Below are 20,319 nucleotides of genomic sequence, written 5' to 3'. Positions count from 1 at the left end.
TGGATTACTTTAAATGAAAAACAGTTCAGATTTCTAACTGGCATTTGCACTGTTTATTTATAGGTATTGTCCCTGCTTTCTTACTGGTTTAAACAATAATTAGCACATAAAGACCGTATTTAAATTAAATCTGTTTATCCAGCACATTCTCCATCTAGAGCATTCTTACTGAATACTTCTTTCCTTTTTAAATCAAAACCTTTACTTTAGTGAAGTGAAAAGTAACAATGGGAGAGAGAGAAACAGAGTGGTTAATAAGTGAGACAACTCTGTGTTCTAAAACAAAGCTAGGAATTATGATCATTTGTCATTATTTATCAGATGCCAGTTCTCTCGATAGTCTTCTGTTAATTAAAATTATATTTTCTAGTCTAACTTCCCCAAATTCTTTGCCCAGCAGAGCCTAGTAATTACTTGATGCTTATTTTCTCTCTAATGAGAGTTTAAACTTAGGATGACATCAGCATATCCTATTTGCCTGTGTGACTGGTGAGCCAGATGAAGTTTATTTACTAAATGCTGCAGCCTTGCCAAATTGCTGGGCTGCACAGAACAGTATGTTCGGGTGCTGCCTGTCTTGCCAGCTTTCAGTGAAGTACTTGACACAGACCACATGTGGAGGTCAAGTGATTCTATCGTGATCTCACCAGATGGTAAGTTATGGTATTATTCCCAAGGCAGGTAGCATAGTCTGTTCAGAAAGAGTTGGCAGTTCCTCTGTGATCTCACAGCCAGGAGCAACTGGATTATTGCAAAAGACTAGGAATGTTGTTGATGCTGGGGAAATGCTTTTCCAAGAATTTCCTCACAAATTATTTGAATTCAAAACTCTCGAGCTGTATATTTTCTAGTAAAGAAACACGAGGGGCAATTCTACAAATCAGAGGCCTTTCCTTAAAACCTAACTATGAACAACTCTAGCATTTGTGCATGGTTATTAATTTCTGGTTGAAATGGTGTCAATTCTGCAGTAGTGGCATTCATAGCCTGCAAGTTAAACCTGCCTACAGTTCTGTGATACACAAAAACCCACCTCACATCTGTTGCAGTGTGAGTTCAGAACTTACACTACCGTCTAGGACTGGGCAAGTGCAAGTTCCAAGAACAAATGGTTAGTAGGCAGGCTGAAACTACATGATTGACAAGGCTAGAGTACTGCCTGACCTAGTCTGCAGAAGAAAATAGAAAAGCTGTCTGCTGAGGGATCCGATGAAATACTGCAGGGCCTTAACTTAACAGAAGATAAAGGAAGGGCACTTGGGCCTTTCTACAGTCTGGCTTTAAATGACATGTGCCAAGCAATTTAAGCTGCCCCTGAATTCAGCCAACATCGTTCATGCTTTCCCCCAGTGTCTGTGCTAGTATTTTCCACGGCCTATCTGGCAGATGGCATTAAACTCTTCATGTCAAAAGTAACTACAGCTGTGCAGTCAAAGGCTCTAAAAACCACAGGGAAGGCTCATTCCACTTAATATTTTTAATCAGAAGGGATTGAATGGGTCTTTCATGTGTAAAAATAAAATTAAAACATGAAACACCATAAATTCAAACAATGGCTTTTACTTAAAGCGAGTGTTGAAAGATAGGTGCTTACAGGAGCAGGGGTGCTGCATTCAATTCCTAGGTCACTGCATAGCAGGTCTGTCCAAGTCAGGACTGCAAGGCTGATTCCCACAGGGCTGATGCAAAAGCAGCTCTACTCCCCCTCGCGCTCCTCTTCAGCTTTGCAACCTGAGCCATAACCTAGTCCTAAATCTTCCCTTGAACTTTTGTTCTTTATTTCATTCATTCTTGCCAAACTAAAGAAACAAATCAATGACTCTTAATCACTCTGGGACTGAGGAAGCAGGAATTTTTTAATTGGCTCGTCACACCAGGAAACTTTAACCTATTTAAAACCATAGGACAACCTAGACAAAAAAAAAGAGAGAGAAAAAAGATAAAAAAATTACCAGGGACAGAAGCTACTTAAATAAAATGGAAAATATTATTAGACCACATTCTGCAATTTTTCTTTCAGAAGTGGGGCATTTGCTACCAACATATTACTCTGAAAACAAACACAAAGTTAAAGAGCAGCAGCTCTGGAAAGGATGGGTGGGAATTTGGATTTGAACTGTGGAAATCCCTCAGATACACAGAGAAGAGAGTTATGTCATATGTACTATCAAAATGAAACATGCCTTGGACTGACACTCTTGGAAGAGGTTAAGAAAGCATAGTCACTATAGAGCTATAATATAAATCATCCTACTGGTGGCCTTTGATAAACTTTACTTACAGGAATTATAAATAATAGCTTATGAATGGATGTGTATGTAAAGGCCCAGAACTAATTAGCTTAAGAATGTTTTTTTCTGCTCTAAAAACACTGGGACAAGTCATCCTTTCTGAAAACAAACGTCTTTTTGAGCCTTTTGTACATTTCCTAACTTGGCCATAGACTGAGCTTCAGTAATCACTGCATTTTTCTCTCTTTTATTTTAAAATGGCTTGTTGAGTCATGAACAGAACCAGAACCATTGTCTAGCTAATTAAGCTTTAATTTAGTGAATTTTATGTGATTGTATGTGATGAATTTTATGATGGTAGTGAATGTTATGTCATGTGCTATCAATTAGTTGCTTATTTACCATTTGAACATTGTCTTCTCAGATATGAACAGGACAAGTTTCTTTATTTCTTTGGATGGTTCATATTCAGAAAACTGAATGGTATATTTAAAGTTATTTAAGAAGAGTGAACAAATCACTTTTAAATTAGTTTATTATTCCATGTTTTAAGTCCATGGCCATCTACCTCAACAGAGGAAATTTTAAGGACCCCAGGCCTTCTTTATATAACATTGTTTCTACTAATTGTTGTTGTAAATTTTGATAATGACTTGTATAATGAGTTAGTGGCAGTTAGGTAGAAATCTATTACAACTGTTAGGTGGATTAAACCTAAATTGTTACCTAGGGCTGATAATATACATTGCCTCTGCGAAATTCAGTTTATTTCTTCCCATCACTTAATAGCTACTAGGGAAAATAGGCTTTAAATTAGCTATTATAGCACAAAATCTGCAATAGCAAACCCTTGAAAAACCGACATATATTTACATTTGAGTCTAAATTACAGTTTTCTTTTTGGGAGTAACCACAAATTCTTACCTGTTCATCTACAGTTTACTTATGTATTTGTATTTAAGAAAAAGTCATTATCCAACATTTGTGGAGAACTGCATTAATTCAATTAAATTCAACTTCAGTGTAAATCAGGAATCAGACTTACAACAGGGATTCATTTGTCTTATGGTATTCTGGCAGGTAGAAATACCATCCTTGTTATTTATTAAGCACCAGCAATGATTCCTGCACTGTACAAGACACAAATACCCACATCATTCCCTGGTTAGTCTGAAATCTAAAAAACAGACGGGGAAAAGATAAAATATACACCAGGACACAGGAGAAGGAATCATTCTAGTTAAATTGTTCTTAAAAATAATTTCTGATCATTTTCATTCTTCAAAGTCCATGAGAAATGTAGCTTTCAGGAGAGACCTGTGTAAGGGTGGTGGTAGAATGACACATTACTTCACTAACCAAGGATCTGAGGCTGTCTGAAAGAATCTATGAAGATAGGGTAGAGGGGAACAAAGAGACAAGATATCAGAACTGTTCCCTTGGCTAGGTCTGGCCTGCCCCTCCACCTCTTCATTAATGAGAATATTTAACATTGAGTTCCACTGGAACAGGATCACGCCTTTCATGTTGCTTCCTATTTCATCAGCGCAAGGCACATAGCCAGCAGAATGTGTTAGGCACCAAGTATGTAGCTCCAGTTAACTATAATTTGATCTGTTCACTTAAACCCCACGCATTGAGTTGAATAACACTCCAGGAGTTCCTCACATCTTGGATTGTTTAGTTGTTTTTATATCTGCACACAAAGACACAAACAAGTGACTTCTAAGTAAAAGGTGCAAAATTCACCCTTGGCATACGGTTATTCTTAAAATGCCACTTTCACAAGAAATGTCTAGCTTTGCTTTGCACAGTACAAGTGAAGTTTTGTGCATAGGGGTTCAAAGTCACACAAAAGAAAAACAAAAAGCAATGAAGCAGGACTAGGAGTGCAAAGGCACATGATCTTGCAGTAATGAGAGCCTTGGCTGCCACATTACTCCTGCTTATAATAAGATCTAGTGCACCCAGTGAAGTCAGGGCAGCATTGTTGTTTAAGTTACTGCTGTAGGAACAGATCTCACAAGAGAGGGCCACCTTAGCATTTTCCAACACTGCCACATTTTACTATCCTATTACCCTTTTACTGTACCCCAATCCCCTATTATCCTGACTTATAAATGAGAGACCAAGCGCTCTGGAAACCTGACATTTTTTAACATAAGTACTTAACTATATTTATAGTTAATATCTTCAACTCAGACTTGTACTAAACTGCATCCTCATCCAACCACATACCACATGAGAGCTGGTAACAAGGCATTTAACTCCAACCCTGTACACTGTAAAAAATAAAAACATCACCTAACTGGCAAGGAAATGCTGAATTTATCCATGGAGTTGAACAAGTTCTTCAAAAGAACCAGAACTTTACAAGATGTGAATGTAACAACAATACCAGGATAGCAAGATAAATTCCAATAGAGTGATTAAGATTTGTACATGTTTGGTTAGCTACTGACCTTGCTGAACATGTGAGCTAAAAAACTTAGTGTTGAAGTAATTACTGCCAGAAGACCAAAAAAACCCAAAAAATTATCCTACATGAAGAATACGTTTCATGGAATCATAACAACGTTCCTTTTGAGAAAGATTACAGAACAAGACAGATGAATCTTTGTTATAATTATAACAACACTTCAGCTGTGAAATATTTGCTTATTGTCAAATGAAAGGAAAAAGGTCTTCTTGTTCTTGGAAATTTTGATTAGGAAAAAGCATTAGACAAACAAAGCATTTTCGTCTTTGCAAAAAAACTTCAAAAGAATAAGAGAGTTCTGAAATTGGCAAACATTTGAAATGGCTGCCTATCAAGTATATATTTCATGTGGGATGCCATGATGGGAGCCTCAATATAAGACTGGACACAAAAACTGATGGGGAGTGTAAGTTCTACAAAAGACTTGTGAAGTAAGCTTATAGAAACCGGGTAAGTGGCATCACAGACTCTTCTTAGGCATCAAAACCCTCTCTTAACACTAACTGCCATATTCTTCTTTCACTGTACACCCTTTTCAGAATTGGTAACATTTATAGCTTTCTACCATAACTTGTGGTTGCTTGCCAGGCCATCATGTAGATTCACCACTGTGAGTATCCACGGAGAGTGTCTTTGATTTTTCCTTGGTTATCTTTCTTCCTCTGTAATTGCAGGTACTGTCCAACATATACAGACCTCAGCTGCTCATTTCAGCATGTCAGGCCCATATTAACACAGCTTCACCTCCCTCAACTTCTGTTCAGTTGGAGCAGTCTCTATTAGCTTCCTTTGTATTATTTATGAATCTATGATTCAATTTATCTATCATTTCCTTGATGGAGAGCAATTTATCTATCATTTCCTTGATGGAGAGCATGTTCACTCTTCTCCTTGTGGTTAACCAAGCCTTGGTTCCATTCACCAGGACAGGGCAATTTACAAGTTAAGTACATACTGCCCTTCAATTCTACTTGCACTTTCTTATTAAAGAGAACTGGTGTCAGCTTCCATCGTTTGTAAGAAGTGACTTTGGTGGCACCATCATTAGCAGCCACTGATCTAAGATATTTGAATTCTTTCACCATTCCACCCTTCTTTTCTGTGATAACCACAGGTGGACCCACCAAAGAGGGTATCTCCATCTGCTGTCACTTTAAGTCAGCCTTCTTATGAGGATGTTACCTTTGTCCAGAGCTGACTTGAAGAAGACCACAATCTTCTGCACACATCAAATGTCAGCCTCAAAAAACATAATTCAAGGTGACTGTCTTAGTATATTTTTCTTTATATCAATGGCATCAGCAAGTGGAACTGGATTCAGTGTTGACCCCTGATGCAGGCCATCCTTTCCAGCAAATCTTATACAGTAGCCTTGTTTAGTTTTGACTTTGGGGAGTCTGCTTTGTTATACATATCCTAGATAAGGTACATGTATTCGTCTGGTATACCAGTCTGGAACAAACTCCATCAACTTGCTCTCTGGTGCCCCATCTGCATTTTCTATGTCTCCATAACTTCTGTCTCTTGATTTCTCCATGAGAATTGCATAGAGTTACCCGAACACTCCTAGTAATTCTTTTCTATATTTCTCTACCGCTACTGCCAGCATAACCTCCTCTTTCCCCTGCCCCAACTCCCCACTCCTGGGGCACAGGACATTGAACAATGTCTCCAGTATCTTTCTCCTCCTGAAACCCCTGGCCTCTCAGCCCGAGGAGATGGAGCCAAGGCATGATTTGCAGAATGCACAGCACAACTGAAGGAACTAAAGTTCCTTATCTATGCTGTCAGACAGGTTTGACTTCTGTTATCAAATTACAAGGATGACCTTAATGTGCAAGAAAAGGTAAAGTGAAACTGAGTTGTTCCACCACCTAAAGGTCACTAACTTCAGGCAGCCATTTTTTCTGATCAGAAGCACAGTAGCTTGATCATTCAAGGGGAAACCATGTCATAATTCTGTGCAGTCTGACCCCACCCACCTCAACCCCTAATGGTTTGTCTATTGAGGCAACATAGCTAGAGCCAGTTTTTGACCTCACCCAGACTGTACCTAGAAGCCATCTGGGTGGAATGCGAGGAGCATCTAACCCTCTGTAAAGGGGACCCTGGGGAATAAGTTTAACTGAGCATAGAGTAGGAAGCCCTGTAACAAGGCATCTCAGCAGCCTCTATCCATTTCTGCCTCTGCGGGGTCTGAAACAGTGTTATCTTCAGTGTTCAACTCAGGGCCTTTGAGGCCCACAACTTCCGAAAAAAGACCTGTATTATCTAAACCTGTCTTAAGCATGGACACACTGACTGACAACTGTGGGAGCCTACCGAAGTTGTTCAAGGTGTTACAGTTAGTAGGGGTGGAATATACAGATGAGTGGTAGCACTCATCTTAAAGATTTGGCTTTGAATTAAATATAAGGCAGCACTATCTCTTGTTATGGGAGCTTAGCCATCTTCAGCTACTTGTTATCAAGGATCCAGTAGCATGTTTTTAATGTAGATTTTTTATGTTAACAATGACTTCAGTAATTAGAATTTTGGAGAAATATTTTGTTGGTTAAAAGACTTCTCTGCCCCTTTAAATAGTATTTTTTTTTCTTTTTTTCTTTTTTTTAGATAAAATGCTATTGTGAGATAACAATGCATATTTTCCTCAGAATTCTAACAAGTCTTCCAGTATAAGGAGGAAAGTAAAAGATGACAGCTGATAATCCTGCAGTATCTCAGATAACAAATACAGGCATAAGGAACTTTTATAAATAACATTTACCTTTCAGGCCTTCTTTACATTTCAGAGAGAAGCAAAGGAAGGACACAAGACTAATTTTTACATTTTTTTTGCAAGCCACCTTTAAAAAAAAGAAGGCAAGTGCTCTTTCCTCTTTGGGAATAAACCTTGTTTTCCTGTCCTTAAGGGAACTTGTAAGAACTGGAAAGTCATCTAGAAGAGACAGTACTTTGTAGAAAGCAAGAAACATTCTGAAAAATAGCTTTTCCTTACAGCTGAAACTGATTCACTGCATCCTGCCTCAAAGCATGAAAAAATATCTGTTATTCTCCAAGGGGACTTCTGGATGCTCCACAGAAAAAAACATTCACAAAAAACTAAGGAAGAAAGGAAGTGCGTCGTAAGAGAAAGGTTGGGAAGACATGACCCACAAGACCTCTGAATCAAAAGAAACCTCCCTTCCTCTCTGAAGAAAGATAAAAACATAGCCTACCTCTCAATGACTTGTGATGGTGTTTCTGACTTAGGTGTAACCCACAAAAGGAAGATAATTAATCTGAGCCCACCCGTCTGTTTTGTTGAGTGAAGAGCTCCTTGGTAACATGGAATAAATGCAGTACATTCTGAACGCTGAACTGCTCATGACCTTGACCCAAAGGAAAATTATGCCGAAATACAGAACACAAGGAAGACAATTTAGGGGGAAAACCCATCGGAAACTGTCTTGTTGCTCAGCAGAACAAACACTGAACGAATACCACTGTGAACATTTGTGTAAGTGTAAAAAAAACAAACAAGCAAAAAAAAAAAACCTATCTGCTTTACCCTAAAGAAATGCTGGGGATTATTCCATGGTGAAAGGGACTGTGGTAACAGCATAAATGAAGCTTTTATGAACACGATATGTTGGATACAGTACTTGGCATCTTACTCTATTTTTTTTACTCTAGTGAACAATGCAAAAGTTAATTGGGCAAAGGTTAGAGCATTGGTGTTGAGTAAGTAGCACCCATGCCAAGGCCCAAAACAGCCCCTCTCTTTCAGTTGCTGTTTTGCCTCTTGTCTTTTCTGTCCTCATACAGATGTAGCAACGGATTCAGGAAGTTCAGGAGTACTGTGAGGAAAAAGGTCATATTCTGTGACTATGCGATCGCCTTCTTGAAATAGTTTCTCAGATGTTGCTCAGCAAGAAATGCTTTTGCTGGAGATCTTGAAAACAAAAGTGAAGCCTCCACAGTGGCTGAGACAAGGCTGGGGTGGCTGCTATAACCAGTGTAGAATAGAGCCCAGGAGCTTTGGTAGATATGGCTGAATACCTCATGAGTGATACTGTGTCTGTCCTGCACTACAAGTTGGCTTGAAGACTGCTTTGGGGTTCAGGCCTGTTCACAGAGAAGTCATTCTGAAGGTCCACAATGATCACAGGATCATAGGAAAATATGGCTGGAAGAGACCTTACACCATTATCTGCTTCAGGCAGGACCGTCACCATCTAAATCATACTTTTGTGACGAATGGTGGCTGTATTGCTCCAAACCAAGAGAGAAGACTTGTCTATAGCCCTGTGGTCAGCTGGCTCGGGCTTGTGCTAGACTATGAGAACTCAAGGTGAGAGTGGCAGTCAGTTTCTGTAAGACAGATATAAGCCAGGTCCCATTCTCAGTAAATGCCGCACACAGGGGCATTGCTGTAAACACTGCATTACTGAAGCTATTATACCAGTGCTCATGTAATACATGTCCTAAGACAGGGGTACTCACCCCCTGGCCTGTGAGGCAGATCTGGTCCATGGAGCCATGTTATTTGGCCCACAGGGCTCCCCTCAGGTCTGAAAATTTGACTGTGGAGGAAGACTAGTAGCATTAATAGCTGTATCCCTGCTGCCAAATTTCTGAACTATTAAGACCCTTGCAGGCTGGATAGTGTGGCTCTGCGCATTCAATAATACATACAGGGTCATGACAGTGCAGGGACTTAACCAGGCAGCACAGTGCCTGATCTGGGCACGCAGGACCTGATCAAGGCCATGTGAAGTGGGATCTGGGTACACAGAGCTTGAGCCACGTGGCATGAGGCAGAACCTGGACACATGGGATCTGATCAAGGCAGTGTGCAGTGGAATCTGGGCTTGCAGGGCCTGATTTGGGCAGTGCAAGGCAGGATCCAGGCATGCAGAGCCCAATCTGGGTGGCGTGAGGTGGGATATGGGTGCACAGGGCCCAGTCTGCATGCCAACCCTATGGATCTAGCTTATAGATCAGCCCCGTGCCAATCATCCAGCTCGCAAAACCAAAAGGTTGAGCACCATTGTCCTAAGACTGCTCTACAGAGGCCCCATACAAATAACAAAGAGAGGCTGATCTCTTGGAACTAGCCAGTTTTCACTTAGAACAACATCCAAAGATAAGAGAGGAAACAGGCTCTTTTTTATGTCCTGTATCCTGTAACAGGTTACCTCCAACACACATTATAGTATCCTCAAGTTTGCCGCCACTTGTGTTGATCAGTAATGGCCCACAAGTTGCTATTCTTGCAGGAGGAAATCCCCTTGTGAAATACTCCATAGAGCAGCAATTCTCAAAAAGATCTGGACTATGAGGGTGATTGCTTTATTTGTATCTATTTGTAACAGGTAACTCCTCTTGTATAATGAAAATTGCCCTTCTATGGGTAAAGCATGAGCAAGCTTCCAAACAACAGGCGTTTCACCTTGCTATTCTAACTGCAGCAGAACAACACAGTATCACACTAAACCACCTCCTCATGCTAAATGGGTTGGATACATCACATATTTTAAAAAGTGATTTGCTTTCAACAGCAGCCTACAGATGCTTTAAAAAAAGAACCCACCAGAGGTCAGGATTAGGAACTTGCTAATTGTTTGAGATAACTAAATACCTGTGTTTCTCTGTATGCCCTGTGCCCTATTAAAAGAAATACAGCAAATACCGAGGTAAACTTACCTGTAAATCTAGAACAAACTTGGCAATTTTTTAAGATTAACCAACTTGCTTGCTCAGAAGGAGGTCTGTATAAAGATTTGATTTACATAGCAGTGACAGTCTCAGGACTAACCTTTTCTTTAGGCATAAAAACAAAGTAAAACAATTAAGGAGAATTAAAACTTTCCTCCAATACCCTGAAGAAGTATCTGAATATATTTGACCTTCATCCTGCAAATATACATGTCCAACTTTACTCATATATGCAGCCCCCTTGGGTCAAATAAACTGTATGTGTTGTGTAGTTAAAAACACACCTAAGTGGTGAGTGCATGAAAGGTCTGCTATGAAATGTCTAATCCTGTTCCCACACAATTCAAAGGCAATGCTTGACTTCAGTGGTACAGGTCTGAGGCCTAATGAGAGCCAACCAGGGAAAAGCAGAAGTAAGGGAAACCCCTATCAATTCATCTACAATACTTCATCTGGACAGTAGTAATCTTAAAGGTTTCTGTGAATGCAGGTAAGCATGGAAAAATGGTTTAGAGAACGAAAAATACATGTTTTTTTTTGGAAAAAAAGGTAATTAAATATGAGGGTTTAAAAAAAAAATGGAACCTTGATGACAAAATTCTCAGCTGATGTCTACAATACAGCTCCACTGAAATAATTTTATTGTACCCATTTAAACCAACTAATGTCCTAACCTAAGATTAAAGGTGCTATGAAAGGTGCTACATGGAAATGTCAATTTTGGATGTGCTGCCTTATCTTTCTCCCTTTTTATCCTATGCTTAAGAAAGCTGTAAGTGGCTAATAACAAACTAAATATTTTGCTATGAAAAAGAGCTTAACATCCAAAGCAACAAATGCAGTATGTAGCTCTTGTTAACAACCTCCTTTCAGCATTGATGTTCAGATCATTAGGTAGGTAAAGGGCTCTTTTTTGCTCCTAAAAATGAAAAAAAGTTTCCTAAAAGTCTGATGATTTTATTTTGAATAAATCTCATGCATTTTGTACAAAGGGTCCTTATAGAAAACCCTCAAGGCCTTGTTTCTTGTCTTCTCTCTTTCCCATTTCCTTTCCCATGCCTTGAATGCTTCCTGTGCTTTGCTTGCAGGCCCCTGTATTCAAATCCCAGAAGAAGATTCACTTCTTCACTGCTAACAAGAAATGACCCAAGACAGACTGTAACCCCCCAGCAAAAGTATTGTAGTTAAAAATGCTGAAGAAGGATTCAGGAAATCTGGGTTCATTTTCCAATTCTGAGGCACTTCCTGTGTGACCTGAAGCAACACGCTTTGGGCCAGATCCTATTTCCTCTTCCCATGACTAAGTGCCAGCCATGTAGTTCTAGTGTTTGTCTCTTATGCACAATGTGGGATTCAGCATGGGCCATGTTCCAATTGGGTGGGTGTCAGGAGGGAGGAAGGGAAGAACAGAATCACCAGATAAATGCATGTATATGTATATAGCACCAGGTAAATCCCAAACAGCATTAAGAGGAGAGCTAGAGAAGTATTCTTGGCAGTGCCTGGTGGTTCAAACACTTTGCTGGGAGGCAGAGGCAGGTTCAAACCCCCTCTCAGTGCAGGAGGCCTTAAACCCCTGTTTCCTGCTCTGGGGGCAAGGCCCTAACTACCACACTAGAAAGTGGGAGACTTTCCCTCTGTAACTTCCAGCAGATACTAACATAGATTGACCTTATTTCACCACTGAAGGGGCAAAAGAAGATCCAAAAGTGTTACGTAGGCATGTCCTTGCCATTTAACTGTTTATAGTGAAATGGGATCTGGCCCTTCACCTCTCTGTGCCTCAGTTTCCCACCTGTAAAATGGGAGAATACACTTTTCCCCCGCCCCTGTTCATCTATGTATATACTTTGGGGCAGGTCTGCTTATACAGTATCTCCCATAAACTGTCACTACTCACAGGTGGCAAGTTTAAGCTCTACAACTATTAAAAACAATGAGACTAACTAATAAAAAGTTATTCTTTGTTTTGGAGTTTGGCTTTCTACTTCTTTCTGCTCTGGGACAAGGACATTCTCTCTTTTGTGTTCAGCTCAGTGCTGAGAAGACCATATGGCTATTTAGCCAATAAAATGGAAGTATTCATAAATGGGTAAGCTGGTTGAAAACTTCCAAAATTCTCACCATTATTCAGGAGTCACTAAGAGCTCTCATGAGTAGGCAAAAAACACAGCTTTGTCATTTGTTGAGTTATGGCAGATCGTCTCCCTAAGGTGCTGGCAAACTTATCCGAATGGCACATTTACTGTGTGTCAGAACTAGGCAGGGAGATACGTAATACCTCCTTCTGGACTCTGCTCTGAAGATGTTAGTGTTGGCTCCAGGATTACGGTACATAGCTTTGGGAGTTCTGCATCATAATAATTTGCAGTAAATGGCAGATGCTTAGACAGAATGATCTGTGGGGGAAGAAACACCTGGTTTCCCTTCTTGGACTTCCCCTCTCTTTTCCCCTTTTAAATTATTTGGTGTAGACTTGGCATGGTCTGGAATGTTCCTTCACAGTGCTTTGAATGCAAATGAATATTTTCTAGGGGAGTTTTTTTTTTAAATGTGATCAAGGGAAAACTACTCATATACCAGTTTTGGGGGCAAGTATCTGGAAGGTTATCAAAGGGCTCTTTCTTTTTGAGAAGTTAATTAGCATGATAAAACTCATAGAGATGGGAGCTGAGATACAGTTAGCTGTGTACAGGATAAGTTATCTGACCATCTGGAAATACAACTAAAGAAACTTGAAAGCATTAATAAAATATGTTCCAATCTTGATGCACAGGGCATTTACCGAGTATGCAGTCACTGAGCAGGTAGTTGATAAATATCACCATAAGGTTTAGCTACACTGTTTTGCACACAGAATATCCTAAAGCTTTGGAGTAAGTAAAATGGGAGGTCAGGGCCTGTGACACTTACAGGCCCTGCTTTTCTAAAATGGCTTTTAGGGAAGCAGATTCAGTTTCAAAGACAAAAATCCTCATAAGGCTCAGAAAAAAACCTCTTATTTTATATAATGTGCTAGCCTCACTGGAAATAAATGTGTTCTCCTTTTTCAGGATCTTCCTGTTAGTAACAGTTGCACATAAATAAAGTTTTCTAAACAAACATCTTATCTTTTTTATGGAAGGAAGTCCATTAATAAAGAATTGACGTTCTTCCCTGAAAAAAGAAATAATAATAATAAAAAAATGCCAATTCATTCCCATAAACTAAAGAAAAAAAACGTACGCCCTGAGATTCACTCCATTTTCACAGCAAACTGAATAATCTGCATGGAGATAAGTTAGAACTGTTTGGGTTTCTGTATAAACAATGCTCCTGTTGCTACCTTACCATATAATACCAAAACAATCAATCTCTTTCCTCAGTTTTCCACTGCTTCATAAAATTGTAGGTATTAAAGTCTCAAGCTCTCTTCCAGGCCTGTGCATATGCATATAGGATAAACACTAATCTAACTTTCAGACAGGAAGCCTTTGGGATGAAAGCCTGACACCTGTACAATGTCTTTTTTCAGACCTATACAATGCCATCCATACCAGTAACACTATATAAGCAACAAGAAACAAACAAACAACACTACCCAGGTTTGCTCAATGCATTTCTGAAGCATATTTCTTGTTTTTCTGTAACTTAAGTTCTTTGAACTTCTTTTCATTGTCATCTATTCTGAATAACTGTGTTATGGTTTCCATGTGAAATACAGCTATTTTAAAAGATTCCTGCAATTAGGAGTGGCTTTAGGCCTCTAGCAATTCCAGCAACCAGAGACGATACGCAAATCTCTAGAAGAGAGAACTCCTGAATAACAGAACTACTGATGTAAGGCATTTAACTGGCTGCTGGACATAATGGCTGACCAAATCACCCAATCATTGGGAATTTGTTTTTAGACAGATTATGGGTCCATTCTAGTCAGTCTATGCAGCAACACTGCTCTTCCTTATGGCTCTCACCTGGGCTGCCATCTTTTCTTGGCCATTCCTCTCTTTGTCCTGCAACTGCGGTGTCGCTGTGGGAGGAGGAGGAGCTCTGCGTTTCTTGATTTCTGGGTTTGCCGTCATTCCTGATATGTTGCCAAGAGATTGTGATGGACCCAGTGTAATGGAACGTGACATTGCCGAAGGGGAATTTGGTGCAGTTGAAAAACCCTGCAAGCAGATGGACAGACAACTTGATCACTTTTCATAGACTATGAAAAAGAAAAAAGAAAAAAAATGTATCTGATTAGCCTTTAATTAAGACTATGCTCTAAATAACACTGCATGTTCCTCCGCCAAGCTCACTGCACTGGAAACTGTACACTATTTGGACATTAAAACAAACAAACAAAAAATCAACTAAGAGTTATTAACCTCTTTAGCATGATGTGCGAGTTGCAAGAGATAAAACCTACATGACAATATAAACAGGTAGAAATATTCAGTAATGTTGATGGGAACTTGATCAAAGTAGGCAACTCCTACTTCTTTAGAAAGCCATTTCTTTCTATTTAAAAAGTGTACCCTGTTCAAATGTATCATCACAATCAGCCAAATATAATATAGTATAATGAATAATAAGCCATATTTGTAATTCCTGAGGGCACAATTTATTCTTACATCAGAATTACATATATAATTCTGATAAATTATATGCTGCAGGTTATATCTCAGTACACATTTCACTGTCAATTACCTTCAATGAAAATCCAAAAGGCCCGATTTTCTCCTCACCTATGCAATTTTCATTTAATAGTCACTCCTCATTTACAGAGGAATGGACAAGAACTGACTGAACCTGTCCAGGAATAGCTCCCATGACTTCAGTTTAGTGGAATCACTCTGGATTTACACAGAAGTAAATCAGAACCGAAGTGGGCCTGTTTCTATGTGTATATGATGAATATGCCTAATTGTACAACTCTTAGGGCCTGATTCAAAGCTCCGTAAAGTCAGAGGAAATGCTTTAATTACAATGTGTTATATGAGGGAATTAATTAAATCTTTGTGTGCATGTGTGTGGTATAGAGCTTGTGAGTGGGTGGGTATAAATCCTTGTGTTTTAATATATATTCAAATACACAAAAAGGAGAGGTCAGGAAATAACATCTCTTTAAATTACTTATGCATTTCTCCGATGATTATAATTTCATTTTATCAAGTATTCCTTGGTGTTGCTTAGAAATGATTTTTCCTCTACATAATTTGTCAACCATTTTTTTTAGCTTAATGAAATCTTGACGTTGCATTTTGGAGGAGAGGGAGAAGACATGAATTGAAGAGGATTTCACAAAACATTTTTTTAAACATGATGTGAGTTATTGATGGCAATTCATTAAAGCCAGGACACAGCTATCTAAAAGACCACCTAAAAAACCAGAATGAAGACCACTGATGGTTAACTGTGCTCCTCAGGTACAACTGAACTTTTTACCACCTGGGTGTGTCCAGGAAATACAACCTTCCTGGGGCCCGGTCTGAGACAACTGAATAAACAATGATAGGGACTAAGTTGTGTAAGCCTTTCCATTTCTGTTCCAATTGAAAGAGGGCAATTCTTCAACCTTGTCTTTTTTAGCCCGAACTCTCAAAGCTGTACATGCGTTTATCCTTTTCAAAAGTAAATGAGTAAAACCCCTACAGTCAGGGCTGTCCCGGGGGTGGGGGGAACGAATCAGGGCAACTGCCCTGGGCCCTGTGCTTTGGGGGGCCTGATGGAGCTGGATGGAACAGCAGGAGTGAGGAGCCAGGCAGACTGGCAGCTCCATGTCCAGCTACTCACTACACCCCTCCCACCACCACCATCGCTGCCACCGCTGATGGTGGCAACAGCTTCTTTGGGCCTGGGATTGGAGCAGGGTTGGGGCCTCTTCTGGGCCGATTTGTCTTGGCCCCTGTGCCCTGCTCTGGTTGCCTCTGCCTACTGCACACACGCATATTGCTTCTCTTTCACTGCACCCTCAGCTGTGAGAAAAAATGATACACATTACAGAGGTTAGTCCTGCTGCTGTGAGATTGAAGGCTTGACAAAAGTCAATAGAGAAAAGAACTGAATACATTTCCCCTTAGCCATATACCCACATAACAAAGTCTATTGCGCATTATAAACATCCATGTTACCCAGCTAAGCAACAAGGCTAAGCAACCAAAGAGAAAATAAGCTACCATGAGAGTCCCCTAGGTCAGAACTGAAGTTCATTAATAACTTGGGGCAAAATGCTGCTGCCAAAGTCATAGGATAGTAAAACTAGAAGAGACCTCAAGGCTAGGGACAGGCAGTACACATAAACTAGTTTAAGTGATCAGAAACTGGTTCAAACCTATAACAGAACGTAAGTTCAGTGCACATAAACCAGTTTCAAAATGGCTGAAACTGGTTTAAGATAAACTTGGTTGACTATAGTATCAGACTTAACCGATTTGGGTCAAACTGGTTTATGGAATGTCTATTCCAGACCTCTTTCTGGTGTAAGTTAAACCAGAGCCCTGCAGGAATCCCAGGTGCTTTGCAGCTCTGGGCTGTGGTCTCTGCTCCAGAGAACAGGGCTCGCCCCACCCCTCTGCTCCCTAGCCAGAGCTCCGGCAGAGAGTGCAGGCACAGCAGGGTCTACCTTGCTTTCCCCTGCCTAGCCCCCCACTTGCAACTCAAGCAGGGATCCTCCCCTCCCACAGCAGCGACCCCAGCCCCATGGACCCTAAGCTTGTAGTATACTAGCAAATGCTGAGGGGGGGAAGGGAGTGTGTGTCTGCGCGTGTGCACGTGCGCATCTAACTTCAGTGGGACAGGCAGACAGAACAGTGTCTGGTTAGAGCTTTTTGGACATAATCTGCAGGTCAGCTGGTAAGGTCCCTCCATTCCTTCCTTGGAAAAAGCTGTTTAAGAAGAGCTTGAACTAATGAGAGAAGCTTTTTTGTTGATGGGCTGATAAATGCTGTGTTATCAGCCTCCTGTTGGCTCCCGCGCCTGTCAGGTTTGCAGACAGTATGAAGCAGCAGGGAGCAGGAGACTGAAAGGCTCAGTATCATCAACAGATGCATGCATTGCACACCCTACCTTTGCCTCGGAGTGCTAGGGGGTCTGGCAATACTCCTGCCCCTTGACCAGCAAGCAGAGAAATGCCTGGGATGGTGCAGGCAGGGTTGAGGTTTAAACACCTCCCTAATTAAAGCATCCTGCTGGGGCCTATCCACACCCTGCCCCCGCCCAGCTCAGCACTGTAGAAGACAAGGAAGAACTGCTTTAGCACCCCCTGGTTCTAGCCTGAGCCACTGCAGGCATGTGCCAGCATTTTCTCAGTCCAGAGGGAATGTCTATATGATTGCAAACTGGTTCAACCTAGGCAGGTTAAACTAAACTGCAAAGATTGAATCAATTCCAGCTCAGGCTTTTTGAATGTCTATTCCTAGACCAAGAGATTATCTAATCCAGACCCCTGCTCTGTTCAAGGCAGAAGCATCCCTGACTCAACCACTCCAGCCAAGAGTGCGTCTAACCTGCTCTTCAAAATTTCCAGAAACGGAAATTCCACAGTTTTTCTAGGTAGGTGGTTCCAATACTTGACCACCCTCATAGTCAGAAAATTCCTTGAGCTTGAGGCCACTCCTCCTAGTGGCTTGAGGTCACTGCTCCTAGTCTCGTCCACTACAGAAAAAAGAGAAATGATGATTTCCGTCCTCTCTGTAGCTGCCTTCAGGTTACTTGAAGACTTATCAAATCCTTGTTCAGCCTTGTCTTCTTCACAGTATGTATTTTCATCCTTTCTTCACAAGTCTTGCCTTCCAGGCCCCTAATCATTTGTACTGCTCTGTGCTGGACTTCTTTAAACTGTCCACCTCTTTCTTGAAGTGTCGGGCCCAAAACTAGTACTCCAGGTGAGGCCCCTCCAGTACCAAATAGAGTGGAAGAATCACTTCTCTTGACTTGGAAGTGATGTTCCTGTTTATAAATCTCAGTATGCTCGTCTTGGTTTTTTTGCAACAAGAGCATACTGTTAGCTCATATTCAGCATATAATCTTCTGAAACCCCCAGGTCCTATTCTGATCTACTACAGGCTAGCTAATCATTCCCCAGTCTGTATTTGTGCACGTAATTCTTCCATCCCAAGAACAGGAAGCCCTTTGCAGGTTCAGCATTTGTGGCTTCAAATATTCGCAAATGCCAAACCTGCATCTTAAATACACTTGAAGGAGCTCCTTGGGAGCTTTGCGCTTGCCATCACCAGGCTCCTGCCATCGCCAGTACAGCCATGTCCCCCTCCCCAGCCATCATGGGCACTGTGTTCACAAATGCAGATGGTGTTCATGAACACAGTGCCTTATTCGTGGATTTCGCCATTCGCGGGGGATATGAGAACGTAACCCCAGAGTATGGTGACGGTTTCCTGTTCAGGGCTCTGCATGTGGGATGGAATAATTGTGTGCAGAAAGTCAATTTTTCCTTGTTGAATTTCATCTGGTTGATTGTGGACTATTTTTCCAGTCTATCCAAGTCATTCTGAATCCTGGCCCTACCCTCCAGTGTGTTTGGAACTCCACCCAACTTGGTGTTGTCTGGAAATTTGCTAAGCATACATTTGATCCCATCACTTGGACCCAAGACAGATATTTGGGGAACCACAATTAATACCCTATCCCAGCTAGACACTGAGCCATTGATAACTACTTGCTGAACACAATGATCCTACCAGTTATATATTCATGTTACAGTCTTTCAGTTAGTCTGAATTTTCTTAGCTTGTTAATGAGAATGTTATGGAAGACAGTGTCTAAAGCTCCCTCTCTATCCACAGAAAATCTTACCTTTTCATAGAAGGAAATTGGGATGAACTTTCCCTTTGATTCATATGTATGCTGGCTGCTCCTGATCATCTTGTTCTCCTCTATGCACTTCAGAATAGATTCCTTAAGAACCTGCTCCATACTTTTTCCAGGTATCAAGATAAGACTGACTGGTCTGTAAATGCTCAGAACCTCCTTCTTCCCTATCTTAAAGATGGGCACTATATTTAGACTTTTCTAGTGATCTGGGACCACACCTACCTCCATGAGTTCTCCAAGAGGATAGCTAATGGCTCTGAAATTGGCTCAGCCCATTCCTTCAGTACCCAAGGTGCATCCCATCCAGCCTTGCCAACTTGAAAGCATCTAGGTAATTCTTAACTTGTTCTTAACGTGTTCTTCTACACCTCTAGACTTTCGGTTTCCTTAGCTTTGTGATAACCACACTAGCAATCTGGCAACTGCCCGTATTTGTGAAGGCTGAAGTAAAGCAAGCTTTCTCTGCACTATCCGTAAATAGATTGCCTTCTGTATTCTGTAAAGGACTTGTGGTTTCTTCTGTCTTCTTCTTACTTTTATCATAGTTGTAGAATCTCTTTTTATTGCCCTTTATGTCCCTTGACAGCCACATCTTGAAACATGCCTTATCCTTCCTAATTTTCTCCCTGTATGCTCATGCAATACTCTTATACTCATCTCTAGTACTATGACCAAGTTTCTACTCTTTATAGCATTCCTTTTTTAGTCTCAACTCATTGAAGACATTGCTGTCTAACCAGGCTGCTCTTCTGTCACATCAGGATAGCTTGGTCCCGTACCCATAAAGGGGTCCTGTTAAAGTACAGTTAGCTGTCCTGGACTTTTTTTCCACTCAGACTTGTCACCAGGGGATGCTGCCCACCAGTTCCCTGAGTTTGTTAAGTCTGTTTTTCTGAAGTCCTGTGTTCTTATATTGCTGCTTTCCTTCCTTTTTCCCCTTATGACCTTGAATTCTATCATTTCATAGTTATCTTCCACCTTCACATTCTAAATCAGGGGCGGGCACAATATAGCCCACAGGACACATCCGGCCTGCCAAGTGTTTTCATCTGGCCTGTGGTGCTCCCCAGCAAACTGTACCCCACACACACCTTCTGCACACAAGGGTGGGAG

General features: G+C 40.9%; 1 protein-coding gene across 6 annotated transcripts in view; it reads right to left on the bottom strand.

The window, feature by feature from the left end:
• The window catches only part of COBL (cordon-bleu WH2 repeat protein), a 186,994-nt gene that overhangs the window by 98,834 nt on the left and 67,841 nt on the right, over nucleotides 1-20,319 (bottom strand). For all 6 annotated transcript variants that reach the window (XM_019540888.1, XM_019540897.1, XM_019540913.1 and 3 more), the window contains one exon: nucleotides 14,364-14,558. In XM_019540888.1, the coding sequence (XP_019396433.1) occupies nucleotides 14,364-14,558 (195 nt within the window). The remainder of the gene's footprint in view (nucleotides 1-14,363; nucleotides 14,559-20,319) is intronic.

Source organism: Crocodylus porosus, unplaced genomic scaffold, assembly GCF_001723895.1.
Source record: "Crocodylus porosus isolate Cpor-Errol unplaced genomic scaffold, CroPor_comp1, whole genome shotgun sequence".
In the NCBI taxonomy this organism is placed as follows: Eukaryota; Metazoa; Chordata; order Crocodylia; family Crocodylidae; genus Crocodylus; species Crocodylus porosus.
The sequence above is the reverse complement of the archived record's forward strand: the minus strand, read 5'-3'. Positions and strand labels throughout refer to the sequence as shown.